The sequence below is a fragment of the Engystomops pustulosus genome, chromosome 11, assembly GCF_040894005.1.
Source record: "Engystomops pustulosus chromosome 11, aEngPut4.maternal, whole genome shotgun sequence".
In the NCBI taxonomy this organism is placed as follows: domain Eukaryota; kingdom Metazoa; phylum Chordata; class Amphibia; order Anura; family Leptodactylidae; genus Engystomops; species Engystomops pustulosus.
This window is the reverse complement of record NC_092421.1, coordinates 88,604,640-88,626,059: the sequence shown is the minus strand read 5'-3', so window position 1 is coordinate 88,626,059 and position 21,420 is coordinate 88,604,640. Positions and strand designations below refer to the sequence as shown.

Below are 21,420 nucleotides of genomic sequence, written 5' to 3'. Positions count from 1 at the left end.
ACACGTTTTTTCCACATTTGGAATTTTTTTTCAGCTTCGCAGTACACGGCATGTTAAAATAAATAACATACAAAATAAGCCCTCACACAGGTCTGTACACGGAAAAATGAAAAAGTTATGGATTTTTGTAGGTGGAGAGCGAGAAATGAGCGAAAAAACCCTGCGTCCTTAAGGGGTTAACGCATCGGCTATTTATTAACAAAGGAAGAGAATATCAGTTCTGGTTTAGAGATTTACACTTTCCTTTATTGAAGGGGGTTGTCTAATTTCCTGACGGCAGAATAAATATTTTACAATAATAACATATAATCTTGTTGTTCCCCCGGAATTTCTTCAGATTTTTCTGCACATATTTGTCCATTGCAGACATTACTCTCTTTATGTGGTGGCAGATTTACTTTCACTTCAAATGCAGGAAGCGTTATCTTTTCCTCCTACCACTGCTTGCTGTAATGTTTCCACATAGAAAGTTTCGGTTGAGGAAAGGGTGTGCACCAGACAGCTTCACCCTCCCTCCCTCCCAGCTCAGTCTGGAGCCTTGTACATCCAGATGTTAGTCCAGAGGAAGTCGTACGCACAGTGATGTCAGCAGAGGAAGAAGAGGCATTAGGTTACTGGTCCTGCCCACACCCATCATCTGAACAAGCTCTGCAATCCCAGGAAATAACTGCACCCAAGCCTCCTGCATTGGCAAATCTGCCGGGGTTTCTGCATCGCTGCTCGTAGGATTACGACTTTTGTGCCCAGTCCTCGTCTACAATGGCTACCCAAGCCACCAGGAGCTCCCTGAGTGCCAACAAGTCTTTTCTGAAAAGTTCCCCAGGGCTGCTGAGAGTCCTGCAGCTGCTGAGTGGGGCTGCCCTGTGGATTACCATTGCCTCTACCTCGTACAGTGGTGGCATCCACTTTGTCTTGTTTGTGGCTGTCTTCTTCTGGCTCCTGACCCTGCTCTTGTACTTTACCACCCTGCTGGACCGGCAGGAGCTGGTACCGGTGTTAGGCCAGCACTGGTTGCTCACTAACCTCATCTATGATGCCCTGGCCACAGTTTTGCACATTGCTGCCACCATCGTCATGAGCAGCTACACAGAGCAGAGCACCTTCTGCACCATGGGGGGCTACAAGCACCGCTGCCCATACAACATATATCTGACGGCCTCTGTGTTTGCCGGCCTCTGCAGCCTGTTGTATCTGCTCACTACAGCCTACTTCTGCTTCAAGAAGTGCAGAGGGGGACTAAGCCTAATATAAGGACCCCCCTGTCTGCTGAAAAGTCCATGGAGGCAGAGGAAGTGACAGTATTGTGAATGACTTCTTTTGTATCCGTATGTTTTGTATCTGTGACGTATTTTAGGTACATGTGTCGCTTTGCACTGTTAGTTGTTACATGGTGCTGTCTGATCTACGATTATACCAAATATACAAGCCTTTGGTAATGCTCCTTCTGTTCTAGTTTTGGATGGATTTTTCATGTTTGCTAATTTTATTTGGGGAAGTTTTGGATGTTGACATTCCATCTGCAGCCCTATTTATTGGAGAGCTGGGTGTTAGTGAACAGAAGTGGTTGCATATATCTCCATGCATTTAATTTGGACTGCAGCTGTAGTGTAATAGTGATACCAAAAGTTTGGGCATGGACAGACACAATGGGGCTCATTTACTTACCCGGTCCAGTCGCGATCCCGCGGCGCGTTGTCCGACAAGGATTCAGGTCTGCCGGGACTCACTAAGGTCGTGCGCCCGATATCCAAAAGGTGTTGCTGCTGCGCTGAGGTCCGCCGGAGTTCACCTTCTTCTTCCCGGTGCATGTAAGTGCTGATCTTGCGTCACAAATCGTTTTTTAAATTCCACGGTTTTTCCGAATCCGTCAGGTTGTCTGATGGCCACGCCCTCCCGATTTCTGTCGCTTGAAAGCCGGCGCCGATGCGCCACAATCCGATCTCTGGCGCCAAAATCCCGGGGCAATTTGGCACAAAGCGGAAATCATAGGGAAACCCGACGAAAGTGCGCGATTTGGACCCTTAGTAAATGAGCCCCATTGTAACAAATGTGTGCAAATCTGTTCCCAGTCGTTTGAACACTGTTGCTAGCACACATCCCATGTATGTGCTGAATGATTGAGGTGCAAAACTTGAAGCAGATTTTGGACAGTCTTTTTTTTCTGCCTCAAACACCAATGGCACAAGGGTCCACATCTACACTTATGTACCCTTAGGCTTGTCTCAGTGCACAAGATATGGACTGTATGCTGGTCACATTTCATTACTCCAAGCATCATAGTTATACAATGCATCCTCGTAGGACTACATTGCGGCAGTATAATTATGTTCCCTTCCAATTACCTAGGCTAGCGATCAGTCCATTAAATGTAGCCACCGTACAGTCCTTGTCTTATGGACTCAACATGGCATCTGAATCCAGCCAAATGCAAATACTAAATTAATTGGGGAGTGTTTTATCTTGGCAATTATGTCAGTTTTCTGTATATAACAAAAAGAGTTGTGGACATTCGACTGAGTCCAAATTTCAATAATATTTACAAAAAAGGCCGTTAGACCTCACTGAGACTCATTAGTCGTTAAAACTTCACTTTTATTAATATTTATACTAAAAAAGGGTTGTAATCTTCAACCACTTGAATGAAATTTTCAACTTGGACCCCGGCACCCCTGAGGACGCCACTAATGTGGCGAAACATGTCGGGGGGGCGTTAGTGTGAACAAACTTTTAGTTAGCAGATAAAGTGTGTGTGTGGAATCAAGTGACCGAATGACTACTAGGGATAGACTAACATAGGATCAATGAGACGATAGAATTGAAAACCAGATACATAGGATCTCAACTACCTTTGAAGTGTAGCCATTTGACTGGCAGTGAATAGCAACTGCAAATAATACAAGTGCTGGCTCACTTCGAAGTAGAGCACTGGGCATGAGATTATACATGCTTTCAAGGTAGTCACACCAGAATTATGTGCGTGTGTTAGATGACATATGAGAGGATCTAAGAAATTGATATTGGGTAAAGTGTTATAATTGAGAGCTGCAACATTGTAGCTTCACCGTCAATAAAATAAAACTGACGATCAATGCCAAACTAACAGCACAATACTAACATCTAGTGGCCCTTGAAGTATATATATCAAGATCCTGTGTTGTTTCTAAAGATAGTCTTCCTAGTTTTGGGTTGTACCACACAATAAGGTCTCCACGATGGTCTGCATAATTTTAATATAAGCCAGACAATTGTCCAAGTTGAAAATTTCATTCAAGTGGTTGAAGATTACAACCCTTTTTTAGTATAAATATTAATAAAAGTGAAGTTTTAACGACTAATGAGTCTCAGTGAGGTCTAACGGCCTTTTTTGTAAATAGTTTTCTGTATATGCGCCAAATTTGAGAATTTTTGGTAGGATAACCCAAAGTTAGCACTATGTACATGCAAAATTTACAATCTAAAGCCTAAGCTCCTACCCTACATGTGAACGCGGCTTGAGGCTTCAATAACTACATGTGTGATAGTAACCTTAACAAAACGCTCCATTCTAGGTGTGTGTATTACAAATTTATGAGTAATGTAAAGATTGAGAGTTTTTATAGTTCTGCACTTCGTACACCCAGCAGAAGATTACAATGTACATGGACTATGTAGGCTGCCTTTCTTTGGGAACAGATTACTTACAAAAGTTAATCCTACTATGTGATGGCATTTGAAAGTACAACAAAATTGCCTTGGCCTCCATATAAAACTAATTTTATGGTATTGGCCCATATGGATTTTCTATTGATGACCACTCTCAATGGGATCGTGACTAAGACTGTTCATTAGATATATGGGTCACATTTTTTAAAAGGGTTGTCCCAGGAATTTATCCCCATAGAATTAAACAGAGTGAAAACATTAGTGAGAATGTGACTTCCATTCTTCTAATTGCTTGGGGGTCCCGTTCTCCTGAGTGATGGTGGGCGCTGGTCCTTGCTGTTGGACCGGAGGTTTGTTGATAATTTCCTAAGTTGGGGAAGTCCTTTAAAGGGGAGTTCCCATTTCAGCAAATTAATGTTATTGTTTGTATTATAAAAAGTTATACAACTTCCCAATAGACTTTCTGTATCAATTACTCACGGTTTATTAGATCTCTGCTTGCTGTCATTCTATAGAAAGTTTCTATGTTTGCTAGAAATCTGACCTTGGTCACATAGGTGCACGGCTCGTTAGTATCATAGAAAGTAATCAGCGCTGTGTGTTATCATGAGCCGTGCACCCGTGTGACCATGGTCAGATTCCTGTCCACTGGAAGTAAACATAGAACCTTTCTATAGAATGACAGCAAGCAGAGGTCTAGAAAACAGCAAGGAATTGATACAGAAAGTGTATTGGAAAGTTGTATAACTTTTTATGATACAAACACTAACATTAATTTGCTGAAATGGGAAAACCCCTTTAACTGTTGATGTATCATCTTTGGAGCAAACAACAATGTTTGAATGATGGATGTCCAATTGGATAGTAATGTCATTAATATCTTTAAAGAGGTTAAAGAAACAGCATCTAACCTGTACTGTAAGTTATGGTCTCCCAAAGAATGTATTAAACCTTTACAGACAATCCTAAAGAAAATGTACAGCTCCCCCGGGACCCGGGACCAGGGCTGCCCGGACTGCAGAACACGGATTCCGGCACCTTAATAAAATTACCGCATGTTATAAATCGAGCAAGCTGGTGTCATCATCCGTAATAGCTGACGCGTTCCGGGTAAGAGGAATTGTATTGCCTTCGGTCATAGCATAGACTAAGGACATTTAAGTTCCACTTGCCCAAAAATGCATCAGCTTTTATGGAAGGTGTCACCCACCTTTCTGATTTTTAATATGCGTTAAATAAAAGAAGTTTTATCGGAGGTGCTGGGATGTGTTTTCTATTCGTTGTACACTTTACAGACACCAGCCAGTTAATAATATGATATTATTTTGTTATCAATTGCAAATAATCTCAACAATATATCAAAAAAGAAAAGGTAATAGATCTAGGATACTAACTATCCAAAATGTTGTAGACTAGTGTGTTTATACACAGGTAAAGGTGTGTGCAGACAATCCTGTAGGACCTCATCATGCACGCACCTCCTTGTTCTATCGACTTTGGACATCCAATGTAAAATTGGACTGTAATGCAATTGTAACAACCATTTCCTGAGCCCAGAAACTCCCTCAGGACCTTGTGCAAGAGAATTTCCTAAAACACCCAACAATTGCAGCGTCCGTGAACTTATGTTGACTACACATTTATGTGAAGCCGCTAATATTTTATTGGTACTTGCAGAAGCCAAATGCTTGTTATCTGGATCAGACAAAGTGACAAATCGCTCAGCAATGCAATACTGGATTTATGTATCATCAGGGGAGGGGGATGGAGGAAAACTAGATGTATGTAATCCCTCCTGTATCTGCTACATAAACATACCTTATATACTTGAGTATAAGCCTAGTTTTTCAGCACAAAACTCGGCTTATACTCGAGTCAACTAAAAACATAAAGACAAAACTCACCTTTCTGACATCACCCATAGGTCCTCTTCTGTCTGGGACAGTCTGAGACAGAAGAGGACCTATGGTTGACGTCGGAAAGATGAGTACAGTGTTATTTTTTTTCCTACTACAGGGGCTGGGCAGGCTGTATGCTACAGGGGGCTGGGCAGGCTGTATACTACAGGAGCTGGGCAGGCTGTATACTACAGGGGCTGGGCAGGCTGTATACTACAGGGGCTGGGCAGGCTGTATACTACAGGGGCTGGGCAGGCTGTATACTACAGGGGCTGGGCAGGCTGTATACTACAGGGGCTGGGCAGGCTGTATACTACAGGAGCTGGGCAGGCTGTATACTACAGGGGCTGGGCAGGCTGTATACTACAGGGGCTGGGCAGGCTGTATGCTACAGGGCCTGGGCAGGCTGTATACTACAGGGGCTGGGCAGGCTGTATGCTACAGGGGCTGGGCAGGCTGTATGCTACAGGGCCTGGGCAGGCTGTATACTACAGGGGCTGGGCAGGCTGTATGCTACAGGGGCTGGGCAGGCTGTATGCTACAGGGGCTGGGCAGGCTGTATACTACAGGGGCTGGGCAGGCTGTATACTACAGGGGCTGGCAGGCTGTATACTACAGGGGGCTGGGCAGGCTGTATACTACAGGGGCTGGGCAGGCTGTATACTACAGGGGCTGGGCAGGCTGTATGCTACAGAGGCTGGGCAGGCTGTATACTACAGGGGCTGGGCAGCCTGTATACTACAGGAGCTGGGCAGGCTGTATACTACAGGGGCTGGCAGGCTGTATACTACAGGGGGCTGGGCAGGCTGTATACTACAGGGGCTGGCAGGCTGTATACTACAGGGGCTGGCAGGCTGTATACTACAGGGGCTGGCAGGCTGTATACTACAGGAGTTGGGCAGGCTGTATGCTACAGGGGGCTGGGCAGGCTGTATACTACAGGGGCTGGGCAGGCTGTATACTACAGGGGCTGGCAGGCTGTATACTACAGGAGTTGGGCAGGCTGTATGCTACAGGGGGCTGGGCAGGCTGTATACTACAGGGGGCTGGGCAGGCTGTATACTACAGGGGCTGGGCAGGCTGTATACTACAGGGGCTGGGCAGGCTGTATACTACAGGGGCTGGGCAGGCTGTATACTACAGGGGCTGGGCAGCCTGTATACTACAGGAGCTGGGCAGGCTGTATAGTACAGGGGCTGGGCAGGCTGTATACTACAGGGGCTGGGCAGGCTGTATACTACAGGGGCTGGCAGGCTGTATACTACAGGGGGCTGGGCAGGCTGTATACTACAGGGGGCTGGGCAGGCTGTATACTACAGGGGCTGGGCTGGCTGTATACTACAGGGGCTGGGCAGGCTGTATGCTACAGGGGCTGGGCAGGCTGTATGCTACAGGGGCTGGGCAGGCTGTATGCTACAGGGGCTGGGCAGGCTGTATGCTACAGGGGTTGGGCAGGCTGTATGCTACAGGGGCTGGGCAGGCTGTATACTACAGGGGCTGGGCAGGCTGTATGCTACAGGGGTTGGGCAGGCTGTATACTACAGGGGGCTGGGCAGGCTGTATGCTACAGGGGTTGGGCAGGCTGTATGCTACAGGGGCTGGGCAGGCTGTATACTACAGGGGCTGGGCAGGCTGTATACTACAGGGGCTGGGCAGGCTGTATACTACAGGGGCTGGGCAGGCTGTATACTACAGGGGCTGGGCAGGCTGTATGCTACAGGGGCTGGGCAGGCTGTATACTACAGGGGCTGGGCAGGCTGTATACTACAGGGGCTGGGCAGGCTGTATGCTACAGGGGTTGGGCAGGCTGTATGCTACAGGGGCTGGCAGACTATATACTGGGAGGCTGTAACCAATGCATTTCCCACCCTCGGTTTATACTCGAGTCAATAGGTTTTCCCGTTTTTTGTGTTGAAATTAGGGGTCTCGGCTTATACTCGTGTCGGCTTATACTCGAGTATATAGGGTATATATGAGAAATGACAGATATGCAGAGGGTAATGTCCCACATATAGACCGGGGCTCTTGGCATATGGAGCAACAACTGTTCACAAATCTGTAGAGCGTCATAAAATGTATACGAAACATTCCTTTATTCAGTGAATATTTCCCAAGGGAACTGCGACATAATAGGTCTATTCAGTATGAGGGATGTATGGAGCACTATGGCTCATACTTAAAGGGAGAGATCAATAGGGTTTTTTTGCAACGGATTTTTGGGGGTTGTGGTTTGATGTATGCGGATGTGACCTTCATTGGGTTATATTTCTTCGAGCCATAGCAGCCCATGCTACTCTGACAGCTGACTGTGTATTTAGAAGAAGTTTTAACATTTGATAATCTCATAGCATCTCCCTATCCTGTCCCACACGGATGGTGTATTGTAATGACCTAAACAGCCCCTTATAAGGTCCTATCTGTTTCATTGGGGTCTGGCTACAATCTAATGTGGATAGCGAGACACTCTCCAGGGACAGGGATAAATGGCATTCCTCTAGAAGATGCAGGAGATGTGTCTGTCGGAGCCAGAAGGCATGGTATACATATGGGCATGGTATACATATGGGCATGGTATACATATGGGCATGGTATACATGTGGGCATGGTATACATATGGGCATGGTATACATATGGGCATGGTATACATATGGGCATGGTATACATATGGGCATGGTATACATATGGGCATGGCATACATGTGGGCATGGCATACATGTGGGCATGGTATACATATGGGCATGGTATACATGTGGGCATGGTATACATGTGGGCATGGTATACATGTGGGCATGGTATACATATGGGCATGGTATACATGTGGGCATGGTATACATGTGGGCATGGCATACATGTGGGCATGGCATACATGTGGGCATGGTATACATGTGGGCATGGTATACATGTGGGCATGGCATACATGTGGGCATGGCATACATGTGGGCATGGTATACATGTGGGCATGGCATACATGTGGGCATGGCATACATGTGGGCATGGCATACATGTGGGCATGGCATACATGTGGGCATGGTATACATGTGGGCATGGTATACATACGGGCATGGTATACATACGGGCATGGTATACATGTGGGCATGGTATACATACGGGCATGGTATACATGTGGGCATGGTATACATGTGGGCAGCTGATGTCTCTATCCTGTCATTTATCTGAAAGGCCTCAGCATTTTGTCTGCTGGAGATTGTGACGTAAACTGCATTCTAGATGTTATGGACATATCGTGACCTAAACTCACTTTACTTGGGGTCATTCCCATGTATAATGTCTTGGTGGTCCCTTTTTGTTCTCCCATTAACCCTTTCCCATCACTTGTCTTGCTATTGATGTTGGGGAGAGCAAAAAACCTGATTGCTGAAAACGTCATTACAGACCTTTAACCTTTTATATGCCATGGCTACACAAGACCACGGCATCTCAGGGGTAAGTTTCCAGAAGGCCTCCCAGCAGAGTAAATCGGTTGGAAGGGTCCTCCATTCTGGCAACGAGGAAGAAATAAATGGGAATGCAAGAACAAAAATTGGCCTCATCCTGAAAGTGTCGGCCTCCTTTCAGGGAATTAGATTTTGCCGTTTGGTTGTTAATATCATATAATTCGTGTCTTAATGTAAAAATCTGACATATTCTGTAAAATCATGGACGTTTGTAAGCGCTGCCCAGATTTTTACGTAATGGGCTGAAATAATTTCTAAACAAACTCGCCATTGACTTCCCGTGGAGCATTCCCAGATAGAAATAAGATAGTCTGAAAGAAATGCTTTGTGGAGATCTTCAAGGGAAGCCAGAGACGCACAGCGGGGAACCAACCAAATATTACTGGTGATATCAGGCAGAGGGAGGGTGAGTGCTGACCAGAGGGGGGTGGGACTGTCTATGGGGCTCTGGTAACTCCCCCAGGAGTCCAACTGGCTAATTAGCATAATACTAAAAGTTGATTTTATAGGGAAGGAGGCCATGGACAACAAATATAAGGTTTATCATAAAGGTTTTTGATGGTAGATTTCCTTTAAAGTTAAAGATCTGAAGCTGTGCCCTTTCAACTATACTCCATCTGGGCCTGACAGTTTGGGGGCAGCTGGATTCCCAGGGACTCGAGTGACTGGCTTTAGTTGCGGCCTAGCGCCAGAATATGTCACGGCGGGTTGAACGATGAGAATAGTCAGAACATCAGAGTCAGCATGAAGAGGGGGAGGCCACCGTCTAGATAAGGGATCCCCTAGGGAACTCCCAATGTGTGTGGTAACAGATCCCCAAGTAGACAGGCCAGGGATGACGTTTGGAAAAGGGAATCTTGATGTAACCCACAGTTTCTTTAATGACACACAATCCAGAACATTAGCTGGTTACAGGCTGTAAACGACCCTTCCAGTAGGCACACACAAGCTAGTGGATTGGCTGGCTGTGGATCAAGAAAACCTAAGCTCTAGTCCATTAATACTAAGGTTGGCAAGTAGGAGCCAGGATGGCTCTTCTGCTTGGGCAGCAAGATGGTAGCCTCTGGTATGTGCACACAGAGACACAAACTAAGAAAAGAGATAAAAGGCAAACAACACAGCCTTGGAATGAGCTCCTATTTATCAACTTTTGCAGAGCTCACTACACGGCATGCTGAGCCACCAACCAATCACCAGCCTGAGATTCTGCAGGGAAGATAACAAATTTTGCAACATAACACAAACAGCGCAACTTTACCCTTCAGTAGTAGGCATAATAATGTATTGCAGGTGTCGATACTCAATTTTGCAGTAGGTACCAGCAAAGGATGGCTTTTAGATAGATGTCAAATCAGGGGAACTCCAGTCTTAAAGGGGAAGGAAGTTTAAAGATGGCATGGGAGAGCTAGCTAGACCCTATCCTGCCAACCAAGAAACCAACTGGAGCTAGTTTTAGTGATGACCCATCCAGCGGGACGTTGGGTGACTGAGATGCGATCGGAGGGGTATGGAGGTGCAGAGCTTTGTGGATGAGGGGAATTAGTTTTGTGACTGGGGTGGGGGTATCTGTGTTGCATTAGGACAGACAATTATGAAGGTTGTAGTAAATATAGATTGTAGAGGAGAGAGTATGTGGTGGATTAGTAAGGAGTTACAGTAGTTGAGACTTTTTAAAAAATGGTTGCACACTTGGTATTATCTTTGGTCTAGAGCAGTTAGTGAAATGAATGGGTTAGTGGACACTCAGGGTGCAAACGCAGACAAGGCCGCACCCACCGGGGCGGTCCGCGGTCCGATAGCATCACACTGGCGGCTCGTTCCCGATCGCAGGCGTTTCCATAGAAACGCAAATGCGATCGGGCCACGTGTGTCATCAGCCTTAGGAGAAAGCCTAGGACAGTGTAAGGATTTACACAAGCACAGCTGGTGGCCTAGGAAGGGGAAGTGGTAAGTGGACACAACAAGCATTTAAGTCACTGGCTGATGTACCCAATGTTTTGAGGGTTATCCAATTTCTGCAGATCTCCGAGCCAGGACCTGAAGAATGCAAGAGTACAAAGAGCCTGAGCCTCTCCAGGTAGGTGTATTACAAGTCTACAGCTAAAAGGATCTATGCAAAAGATTAACCATCAACCCCCAGGGCAAAAACGGATTCATAACTACATCTCTGGTGTTCTAGCTCCAATAAATGAGGTAATAGGAACATCCCTACATTTAGGGGTTTGGCTCGTCTCTTTCTCCCTTCTGCTGGACCTACACCCCTCTGTATGTAGTGTTTTCCCCATAAGAGGTATAAGTTAGGAGAAACCCTGTTGTTGATCATAGAGCAAGTACACATGGTAGAATATTGGCTATAGTATATGGTGCCCCTAATGTGCTGTTGTTCATTGTGACTTCCCTATGTGGATTTGTATAGCTAAAGACTGCAGAGTTTGTTCTGATCCTGTTATCACATTATTTGTGTTTTACATGCATATACAGATCCTGCACTCACACGGCATGTTATACGCCTCTACAGTACACGCATATAACATTATGTAATCCTCCTAAACCCTCCTGCAGGCACATTCTCCACTAGTAGAGCTCACCCTCACACTCACCTACCAATAATGTTCTGTCTGTAAGTAGCGTTATCTGCCAGGATGTACCAATACGATTTGCATATTATAACATTACAGAAATTGGGCAGCAAGTTAAAGGGGATATCCGGGTTTTAAAAACTAGTGAGGGCAGTGCTGGGGAGGGCTATTTAAAAAATAATAAACATGTACTTACCTCCTCCGGCCGCGGCGCGGGACATCGGCAGCGCCGGACGAGGTGAGTACATGTTTATTATGTTTAAATAGCCCTCCCCAGCACTGCCCTCAGTAATTTTTAAAACCTGGATAACCCCTTTAACATCCAAATAACTGGCAGATAAAATGGGAAAATAACTCTGAATCGGGACATATTGCAGGGAGGTAATGGCAACTTTTCACACTAAATTATAAAATAGAAGTTATACAGTTCCAGAAATTATAACAAAGTTGCAAATGAACCTGCAGACAAGGGAGTGCGGCTGCAGCACCCATGCCAGGGTCTTCTCATGCATTCTTCCTTTCATCCGCACTCATGCAGCTCCCTCCCCGTTTCCTATCAGGGGCAGAGGAAGAATGCAGAGTAGGCACAGGCATAGTATAGGTCAGTGGTGGCGAACCTTTTAGCGACCAAGTGCCCAAACTGCAACCCACATCCCCCCTTATTTTTCCCAAGGTGCCAACCAAACATTAAAGCAGTAACTTATTGCTCCCTGTTCTTTAACAACTTTTGATCATATTTACCTCCTGAGGACAGCAACACAGTAGAAAGGAGAGAAAATGTCAAAGTAGCTTCTTTGCAGAGTCGCACTTTACATGTGTGGCCAGCAGGAGGACCTCTTATGATAATTCGGCCCTGTGTACACATTCTCTCTCTTCCTACAGTCCCAAGCAGCCAAGTAAGTATCACTTTAAAGTATGACTGAAAGCAGCATATTGTAAGTTGCCTGGAACTGCAGGAAGAGTCCTGTCTGATGTGCTGGGGCGATGGCCCGGGTGCCCACAGAAAGGGCTCTGAGTGCCGCCTCGTGCCATTGGCTCGCCAGCACTGGTATAGGCTATTGGAACCTGTCATCAGCTAAAAATGTCATTCTGGTGACAGGTTCTCGCTTTTATGATTACATTAACAGCATTTACTTAAAAAAACTTTATAATAAGCAGCTTCCGGATTTTCCACAGAATATTCCAAGTTTTTTGCACTGGACATGGATTAGCCCTTTTTTCCTGGAATGAAAGACAAATATTAGGGGAATATGTATCACAAGTGTCTAAAAGTTAGGGCTGTTTGACACTGTTGTGATCGGTCAGTCCATCAAAGGACGAGACTCTGAGCATCACAGTCATATATGATGCATGGAGTCCCCTTTTCCCCACAAAATGAAAGCGCTAAACTGTAATCCTCATTTTTTATGCGCGTTTTCTGTGCGTGCTTTTGATGCGCAGAACTTGCATTGCACTCTGACGCATTGTAACCAATGGGTCTTTTCAGACGTGCATTTTTTTTCACGCACACAAGCACGGTTTTTTTAACGCACGTTTAAATCTCGACATGCTCTACTTTTGCAAGTCACGCGCGTGAATACCGCACCATACAAGTCTATGGAGACGCATCAAAAACGCATCGCACTCTGAGACACACGCAAGTGCAATACGTTTTTCACGCATCAATTGCCACAGAAAAGATAGAGCTCAGCCCTGCGTCCATTTCATGCGCATTTTCTGTGCGTGAAAACGCATTGAAATTGCATTGAAAACGCGCATGAAAAACTGAGACACTGAACAAACTCTGACTGCAAACTGATTGCACTCTGATGCAAAATGTGCGTTTTTCACTGACCAAACCCTGATCGCCCCCTGATCAGACTCTGACGTGATCTACAACGCAAGTGTGGAAGGGGCCTAAGGCTAGCTGCAAGCAAATGTGTCTAGTCCAAAGACCGAGCACAGTGCAGGTGGGATTCCTTGCATCATCGAGAAATGCGATGCAAGGAATTCCTGTCAGCCAGCTGAACATCAAGGCTGACTGTTTGCACAGAAGGATAAGACTTAACAATCTGATCACAAGAATGAGACTCCTGGAATTGGGGGTCCTGTACTTAGCTGCCCCCAGACTTGTGAGTATGTACCTGGACTATGGGACATTGTAGCCTTTTACTGTTTCTATAGTGAACCTTATTGCGCCTAAATATTCTACAATAAATATAGCAATTTTATTTCTTGTTTTTGTGAACATAAAAGTATCTTCTCTCCACAATGTGATGATCAGAGCTTTGCTTCTCTTCTCCGGCGCCGCACTTTCTGGCATTGTGTGATGACGAGACGCTGCTATTACCATTATTGCTATATAAAATCATAATCACAGAGCAGAGCCGCTCTATTATGAAATGAATGCCGTGTTGTGAATTGGTTGCGAGAAGATAAATGCTATTATTTTCATGTCATGTTTTCCTGATTCAGAGCTGAGACATCGAGAGGTGTGGAGCCATCTGTTGGCAAGGGAAGCCGCTCGTGTCATATGCCAGGAACTTACTCAATAATATTATGTTATGTATTTTCTGGCAGGGAAGGGGTGGTGATCTCCTTGGAGCAGGGGTGGCGAACCTATGGCATGGGTGCAGAGGTGGCACTCTGAGCCCTCTCAGTGGGCACTCAGGCTGTTGCCCCAGCGCAGAATTCACCAGACAGGACTTGAGGGATCCCAAAACGTGAAGCATCTGGGTCTACCTGAGACTGCAAGAAGAGAAGGTGAGGACATGCTCAGATTATTATTGCAGCCATTAAAGTTCCTGCTCAGGGCCCCACAATTTTTCATGTTCAGGGAAGCTCCAATGGCAATCTGAATTTTCCCACCTTCTGTCAACGATATTGGTGTCCTCAGGACCGCTGAGCACGGAACAAGAAGATTATAATAATTTAATGCTAGAATTGCTGTGTTGGCACTTTGCAATAAATAAGTGGGTCCGGTTTGCATTTTGGGCACTCCGTCTCTAAAAGGTTCGCCATCACTGCCTTAGAGGGTCCCTGTGGGAATTTTTATACATTTTTGAGTACTATTACAGTACCTTGAGTAAACTACATGCAGCAGAACCTGCTGCGGACTGATGTGGTGTTACTAGTAGTGTAGATTAGACCTGTGTATAGTGTGATTGGTGGCCATCCTTGTATTGTCTAATGCAACAGCTGGGAATGTGCTGTACTCCATCATGCTGAGCACTGGGTTGGAGGGGGTCCATTGACACTGGGCCTCAAGGGATGAATCCGAACTCTCTTCTGCCTGAAACGAGCAATATAGTGGTGCCCCCTTTGCCCCATTCAGGAGTCATATATGGGTTCTTCATGTATTGTCTTATATCCCTGCTGGCATCAGGTGTCAAGAGACACTATTGTTAAGTGGCAGGTGCTGCTTTATAGCATGTGATTCTGTCCCCCCATCTCGATGCAGGTGGTGCCGCCTGAGGCAAGAAGCTCAACTCTCCTCATGGATTAGTTACATAGTGCTGCATCCTTGCCTTTCCTCTATGCATATTTGTATGCAAGAAGCAGGAATTAGGGCCTCCTGTTTTAGTAAATGATGGACGACTTGGGGGTAGCCCAGGGGGCCCCAGAAATTGGAGATTCATTAATTGTACTGAGAATGGGAAAGAAATGTCAGTTGCAGGTAAGAACAATGAATTTTACCCCATTAAACTACTACCCCTCAGGTAGGGTATGAAATGTCCTTTCTAGAATTATCACCCTTTTATCTGTGTGACAATATTATCTATAATTATCTATAATATGACATATGACCTGTTTTTTAGGTGCTTTAGAACAGAAAATTGGGGCATCTGAATAGCCCCCCCCCCACCTACAGCCTCTAAAGTTGACTCATTCAGGGCAAATCTGACTCTTCTCTGCTCAATGTCAAATTACTTTGAAGATTTTTATTTCAAGGTATATGTGGGACATTTCATACCTGACCCAAAGGCTCTTGGTTCAATGGGGTAAAATTTGGTGACTGGTTCCCTCGAAGGAAATGAGATACATTTTTGTAATGTGGTCAGTAATTGCCTTTGAGGGGATGGTTTGTTAGGTAGGTTGGCTGACACAATGAGGCTGGGTGGCCTGATAATGGCTTGGCACTTAGTGATGGGTCTCTGCCTCAGTACCTCAGTGGTTCTGCTCCGTAGTCGTCCTTATTGCATCTTCCGCTTGTACGCGGCTAATTCACTTTGATGATGTAAGATGGTGACTGGTGCTTAATGTAGTGCAGCTGACTTGGACGGCTTCACTTTCACTCCTGTAACGCCTCCTCCCTGGTGCCTCACTCCGTGAGATGGACTTACCGAAAATGGATTTTTAATGTATGAATGAAAGAGCCATCCGTAATTTATGAGATGGGTAAACGAGCGCGCTGCTGGTGTGGAGCGTGATTGTTTCGCTAGCTGCGGCTTAGAAAAGACTTTGAGCTAATAGAAATTGTGAATGCCATAGGGGAGGCACGGGGCACAGCTTTATAGCACCTCAGAGTACATTACCATACAATATCATTTATTCATTAGATCTGATTGAAATCTGCGCACAGATTAGCCGAAAAACACCCCAAACACCTGACAAATTGTGTGCGGATTCCCTTTGTGCTGCAGGAATGTGGTAAGAGCTCCCCAAGACCTCAAAGTGCCCTGTGATGTCTGGCAACAATAACGTAGCAGCGGGTCGCCCAAGAATCTCGGGAGGTGGCCTCGGATCCTTGAGCATCTGTGGGGACGTGGAGACAAGACATCACATACGTTTTTATGTTTGTTGCACCATTTGTAGTGACCCTAAGTTTGGACCAAAAAAACAAAAGAGAAGTGTGTATAATGGCCAAAAACTATATACAAAATTTTATTATTATATAACATGATACAGTACCACACAAAACATGATTAAAAACATCTAAAAAGTACAAAAGTACATGTAAGAGAGACATCTGTATCAAACCCTGATAAGTAGATACATAACATTGCAAAAGTTGATGTTCAATAAATAAATATTGCCACAAGCCCCAGTTGTAAACAGCAATTCGTGCACAGAATGGTTGTGAGAAAAGGTAATAAGGTATAACACCATAAGGTAGATAAACAAGAGATGGCACAACCTATAAAGGTGCAACACTTAGCTAAAATATAGTTACCACATGAAGGAACAGGGGTCAATGGAGCAAAAGGCTAAATAAGTAGGGCGCAATGTTTATGGATGCCCCACGCGTTCCGTCGCAAACTGCGACCCCTGAGGAAGTCGCAGTTTGCGACGGAACGCGTGGGGCATTACTAAACATTGCGCCCTACTTATTTAGCCTTTTGCTCCATTGACCCCTGTTCCTTCATGTGGTAACTATATTTTAGCTAAGTGTTGCACCTTTATAGGTTGTGCCATCTCTTGTTTATCTACCTTATGGTGTTATACCTTATTACCTTTTCTCACAACCATTCTGTGCACGAATTGCTGTTTACAACTGGGGCTTGTGGCAATATTTATTTATTGAACATCAACTTTTGCAATGTTATGTATCTACTTATCAGGGTTTGATACAGATGTCTCTCTTACATGTACTTTTGTACTTTTTAGATGTTTTTAATCATGTTTTGTGTGGTACTGTATCATGTTATATAATAATAAAATTTTGTATATAGTTTTTGGCCATTATACACACTTCTCTTTTGTTTTTTTGGATACATATTTCAGTGTGTGGGCCTTGTTACATTATTAATTTAATTAGCATATATTGAGCAGTGCAGGGTTTCCTTTAGCATTTGAGACCCTAAGTTTGGTCCTTACTAATTTCTATCTGGGAGATCCCTCTGGTGTTAGGTGAGTAGGTGAGTAGGCCTGATTACTCTGCTTTTGGCTCTACTTCCTGTGTTTACATTGAAACTTCTATCTGAGAGCTCGGTGGGACAACACCACCACCTTCTGACCGGTGCACAGCAGGCATCCCAGCTTAAATCTGCCTTCTCTCACCATTAGAATTGTCCTCCAAAATTTCTCTGCCTTTATGTTGGCCCCGCCCACCACCATTTGGCTCTGCCCATTGTGGGGTGCGTCAAATGGTGAGAAAATCTGCAGTTTCTCACAAATTGCTCACTTCTAAATTCACCATGTGGTGAGAGGGACAGCATTCTGGTAAGGACAGGGAGAGGACTTCCTGTCAGCTCAGGCTGAGATAATAAGACACTGAGCTGTCAATCAAAAGAAGGAGGCGGGGCTGACTGGCAGCCTAGAGAAAACATGACTCTTCTCTTCAGAAAATGACTCACATTTGTATACCAGAAAACATTAAGCTGTAATTAAGGTACAGAGCCTCAGTGGCAGATGATAAAGGAGTAAAATTCTGGTGACAGGTCTTCTTTAATTGAAGACGAGTGAAAGACAGGTGAGTTTAAGGGAGAAACCAGTTCAGTTCATGTCTTTTACATAAATTAAGAAACGGTAAATTAAGAAACTTAAAATCAGTAGAGGTGCAGTTTAAACTGCAACTTGTGAACGCACCCAAACAAAGACATAAAGAGTTAGTAAAATGTAATGATTGTATGTAATGCGGGGGAACAGGATGACAGGAATCTGACAAACAGGATGTGAAAATGTCTTATAATGAAACCTCTCTCTCACCTCTCCCAACTCTGCATCCTGTATAGATTTCGATAAAGTTAACACTTCCTGGACCAGCTTTTTAAAAAATATTTTTGCATTTGTGTGTCCCCTCCCCTTTCCCAAGCCATTTTTTTTTCTTTTCTTTTTTAGTTTACAAAGCTACATGAGGACTTGTTATCTGTGGGACTAAGTGTGATGCCACACATGGCGTTTTGAATACGTTTTTAAACAGTCAAAAACACATCCGTTTGAAAACGCAACCGTATTTTACAGGTTTTACCGATTATCTTGATTGAAAATGGTCAAAAATTGCTTAAAAACGGACCAAAAACAGGTTCAAAACAGCATGTGTGGCATCACCCTCAGTGTGTTTCCTGGCAGCCCTTATTGTTCAGTGCCAGGTACTGGGAGGCTGCAAAAAAAAAAACCAATGTGGTGGCATGGGCTAAAAATGCAGTTCCGCCTTTGACTATGTGGAGGGGTTGACATCTCCACCTTTATTTTTTGGGTTGAAGCACATAAATGACAAACTTAAATAGTTTATGTATTAATAACCTTTAAAAAAAAATGAAAGAACTTTGCTGAAAAAAAGCTCCAGCATCACCATATTCTGACATCAGGGGCCGGTTTGAGACAAAGCGGGGCCCTGGGCAAAAATATAAAAGTGGGGCCCCAACCTAAAACTATTTTATAAGCAGTTACAGTCAGTAAGAGGCTCCTGTAGCCCTGCACAATAATAACACTTTGTAGTTACACACAGTAGGAGGTAAGTGTCTGTAATATGGGGCTGTAGGAGAATCTTATAGGAGACGGACAGATGATAGGGAGATGGATGATAGAAGATAAGTATGAAAGATGGTAGATCCATATATAGATGATAGATTTATAGATGCATTAGAAAAAAGTAGATAAATATAAGAGAAGAGAGACGGAAGATAAATAGAAAAATAGACTAAAAGCTAGATAGATAAATGGTTAGATGAAAACAAAATGAAAAAAATGCAGGCCGCACTCCAAGGTTCCAGGAATTCAAAAGAGGTCAACTTTATTCAAACTGTGGTTAGATAGACACACATATATATATGTCCAAAAAAATAGGCAGCACTCCAAGGTTGTAGTCAAAAACGTGAGGGTGAAGCTTTATTCCATGGCATGACTACAACCTTGGAGTGCTGCCTATTTTTTTGGACTTATTTACAAAAGACCGTTTGCCACGGAACTTACGGCTTTGCACCACCTTACCATTTATACCAGTAGTGCTGCTCCGGATTTTTCTTTTTTCTATATATATCTATATATACACTCACCGGCCACTTTATTAGGTCCACCATGCTAGTAACGGGTTGGACCCCCTTTTGCCTTCAGAACTGCCTCAATTCTTCGTGGCATAGATACAACAAGGTGCTGGAAGCTCCTCAGAGATTTTGCTCCATAGTGACATGATGGCATCACACAATTGCCGCAGATTTGTCGGCTGCACATCCATGATGCGAATCTCCCGTTCCACCACATCCCAAAGATGCTCTATTGGATTGAGATCTGGTGACTGTGGAGCCATTTGTGTCCAGTGACCTCATTGTCATGTTCAAGAAACCAGTCTGAGATGCTTCCAGCTTTATGACATGGCGCATTATCCTGCTGAAAGTAGCCATCAGATGTTACAGGGTACATTGTGCTCATAAAGGGATGGACATGGGCAGCAACAATACTCAGGTAGGCTGTGGCGTTACCAAGGGGCCCAAAGACACCATGACACCAGCACCACCAGCCTGACCCGCTGATACAAGGCAGGATGGATCCATGACACCAGCACCACCAGCCTGAGCCGCTGATACAAGGCAGGATGGATCCATGACACCAGCACCACCAGCCTGACCCGCTGATACAAGGCAGGATGGATCCATGACACCACCACCACCAGCCTGAGCCGCTGATACAAGGCAGGATGGATCCATGACACCACCACCACCAGCCTGACCCGCTGATACAAGGCAGGATGGATCCATGACACCACCACCAACAGCCTGAGCCGCTGATACAAGGCAGGATGGATCCATGACACCACCACCACCAGCCTGACCCGCTGATACAAGGCAGGATGGATCCATGACACCACCACCACCAGCCTGAGCCGCTGATACAAGGCAGGATGGATCCATGACACCACCAGCACCAGCCTGACCCGCTGATACAAGGCAGGATGGATCCATGACACCACCAGCACCAGCCTGAGCCGCTGATACAAGGCAGGATGGATCCATGACACCAGCACCACCAGCCTGAGCCGCTGATACAAGGCAGGATGGATCCATGACACCAGCACCACCAGCCTGAGCCGCTGATACAAGGCAGGATGGATCCATGACACCACCAGCACCAGCCTGACCCGCTGATACAAGGCAGGATGGATCCATGACACCACCAGCACCAGCCTGAGCCGCTGATACAAGGCAGGATGGATCCATGACACCAGCACCACCAGCCTGACCCGCTGATACAAGGCAGGATGGATCCATGACACCACCACCACCAGCCTGACCCGCTGATACAAGGCAGGATGGATCCATGACACCAGCACCACCAGCCTGAGCCGCTGATACAAGGCAGGATGGATCCATGACACCACCACCACCACCAGCCTGAGCCGCTGATACAAGGCAGGATGGATCCATGACACCACCAGCACCAGCCTGACCCGCTGATACAAGGCAGGATGGATCCATGACACCACCACCACCAGCCTGAGCCGCTGATACAAGGCAGGATGGATCCATGACACCACCAGCACCAGCCTGACCCGCTGATACAAGGCAGGATGGATCCATGACACCACCAGCACCAGCCTGACCCGCTGATACAAGGCAGGATGGATCCATGACACCACCACCACCAGCCTGAGCCGCTGATACAAGGCAGGATGGATCCATGACACCACCACCAGCAGCCTGAGCCGCTGATACAAGGCAGGATGGATCCATGACACCAGCACCACCAGCCTGACCCGCTGATACAAGGCAGGATGGATCCATGACACCACCACCACCAGCCTGAGCCGCTGATACAAGGCAGGATGGATCCATGACACCAGCACCACCAGCCTGAGCCGCTGATACAAGGCAGGATGGATCCATGACACCACCACCACCAGCCTGAGCCGCTGATACAAGGCAGGATGGATCCATGACACCACCACCACCAGCCTGACCCGCTGATACAAGGCAGGATGGATCCATGACA

The 21,420-nt window shown here is 45.5% G+C and overlaps 1 protein-coding gene across 1 annotated transcript; it reads left to right on the top strand.

Moving 5' to 3' along the window:
• The first annotated feature begins 554 nt into the window (after window positions 1–554).
• On the top strand, window positions 555–1,445 carry MARVELD1 (MARVEL domain containing 1). Its single transcript, XM_072129379.1, has one exon. It carries the CDS (start codon window positions 760–762, stop codon window positions 1,249–1,251), a length of 492 nt encoding a protein of 163 aa, XP_071985480.1. The 5' UTR covers window positions 555–759; the 3' UTR covers window positions 1,252–1,445.
• Window positions 1,446–21,420: the final 19,975 nt, after the last annotated feature.

Coding starts and splice junctions, on each gene's coding strand:
- MARVELD1 (XM_072129379.1), top strand. CDS start 760: ATGGCTACCCAAGCCACCAGGAGCTCCCTGAGTGCCAACAAGTCTTTT.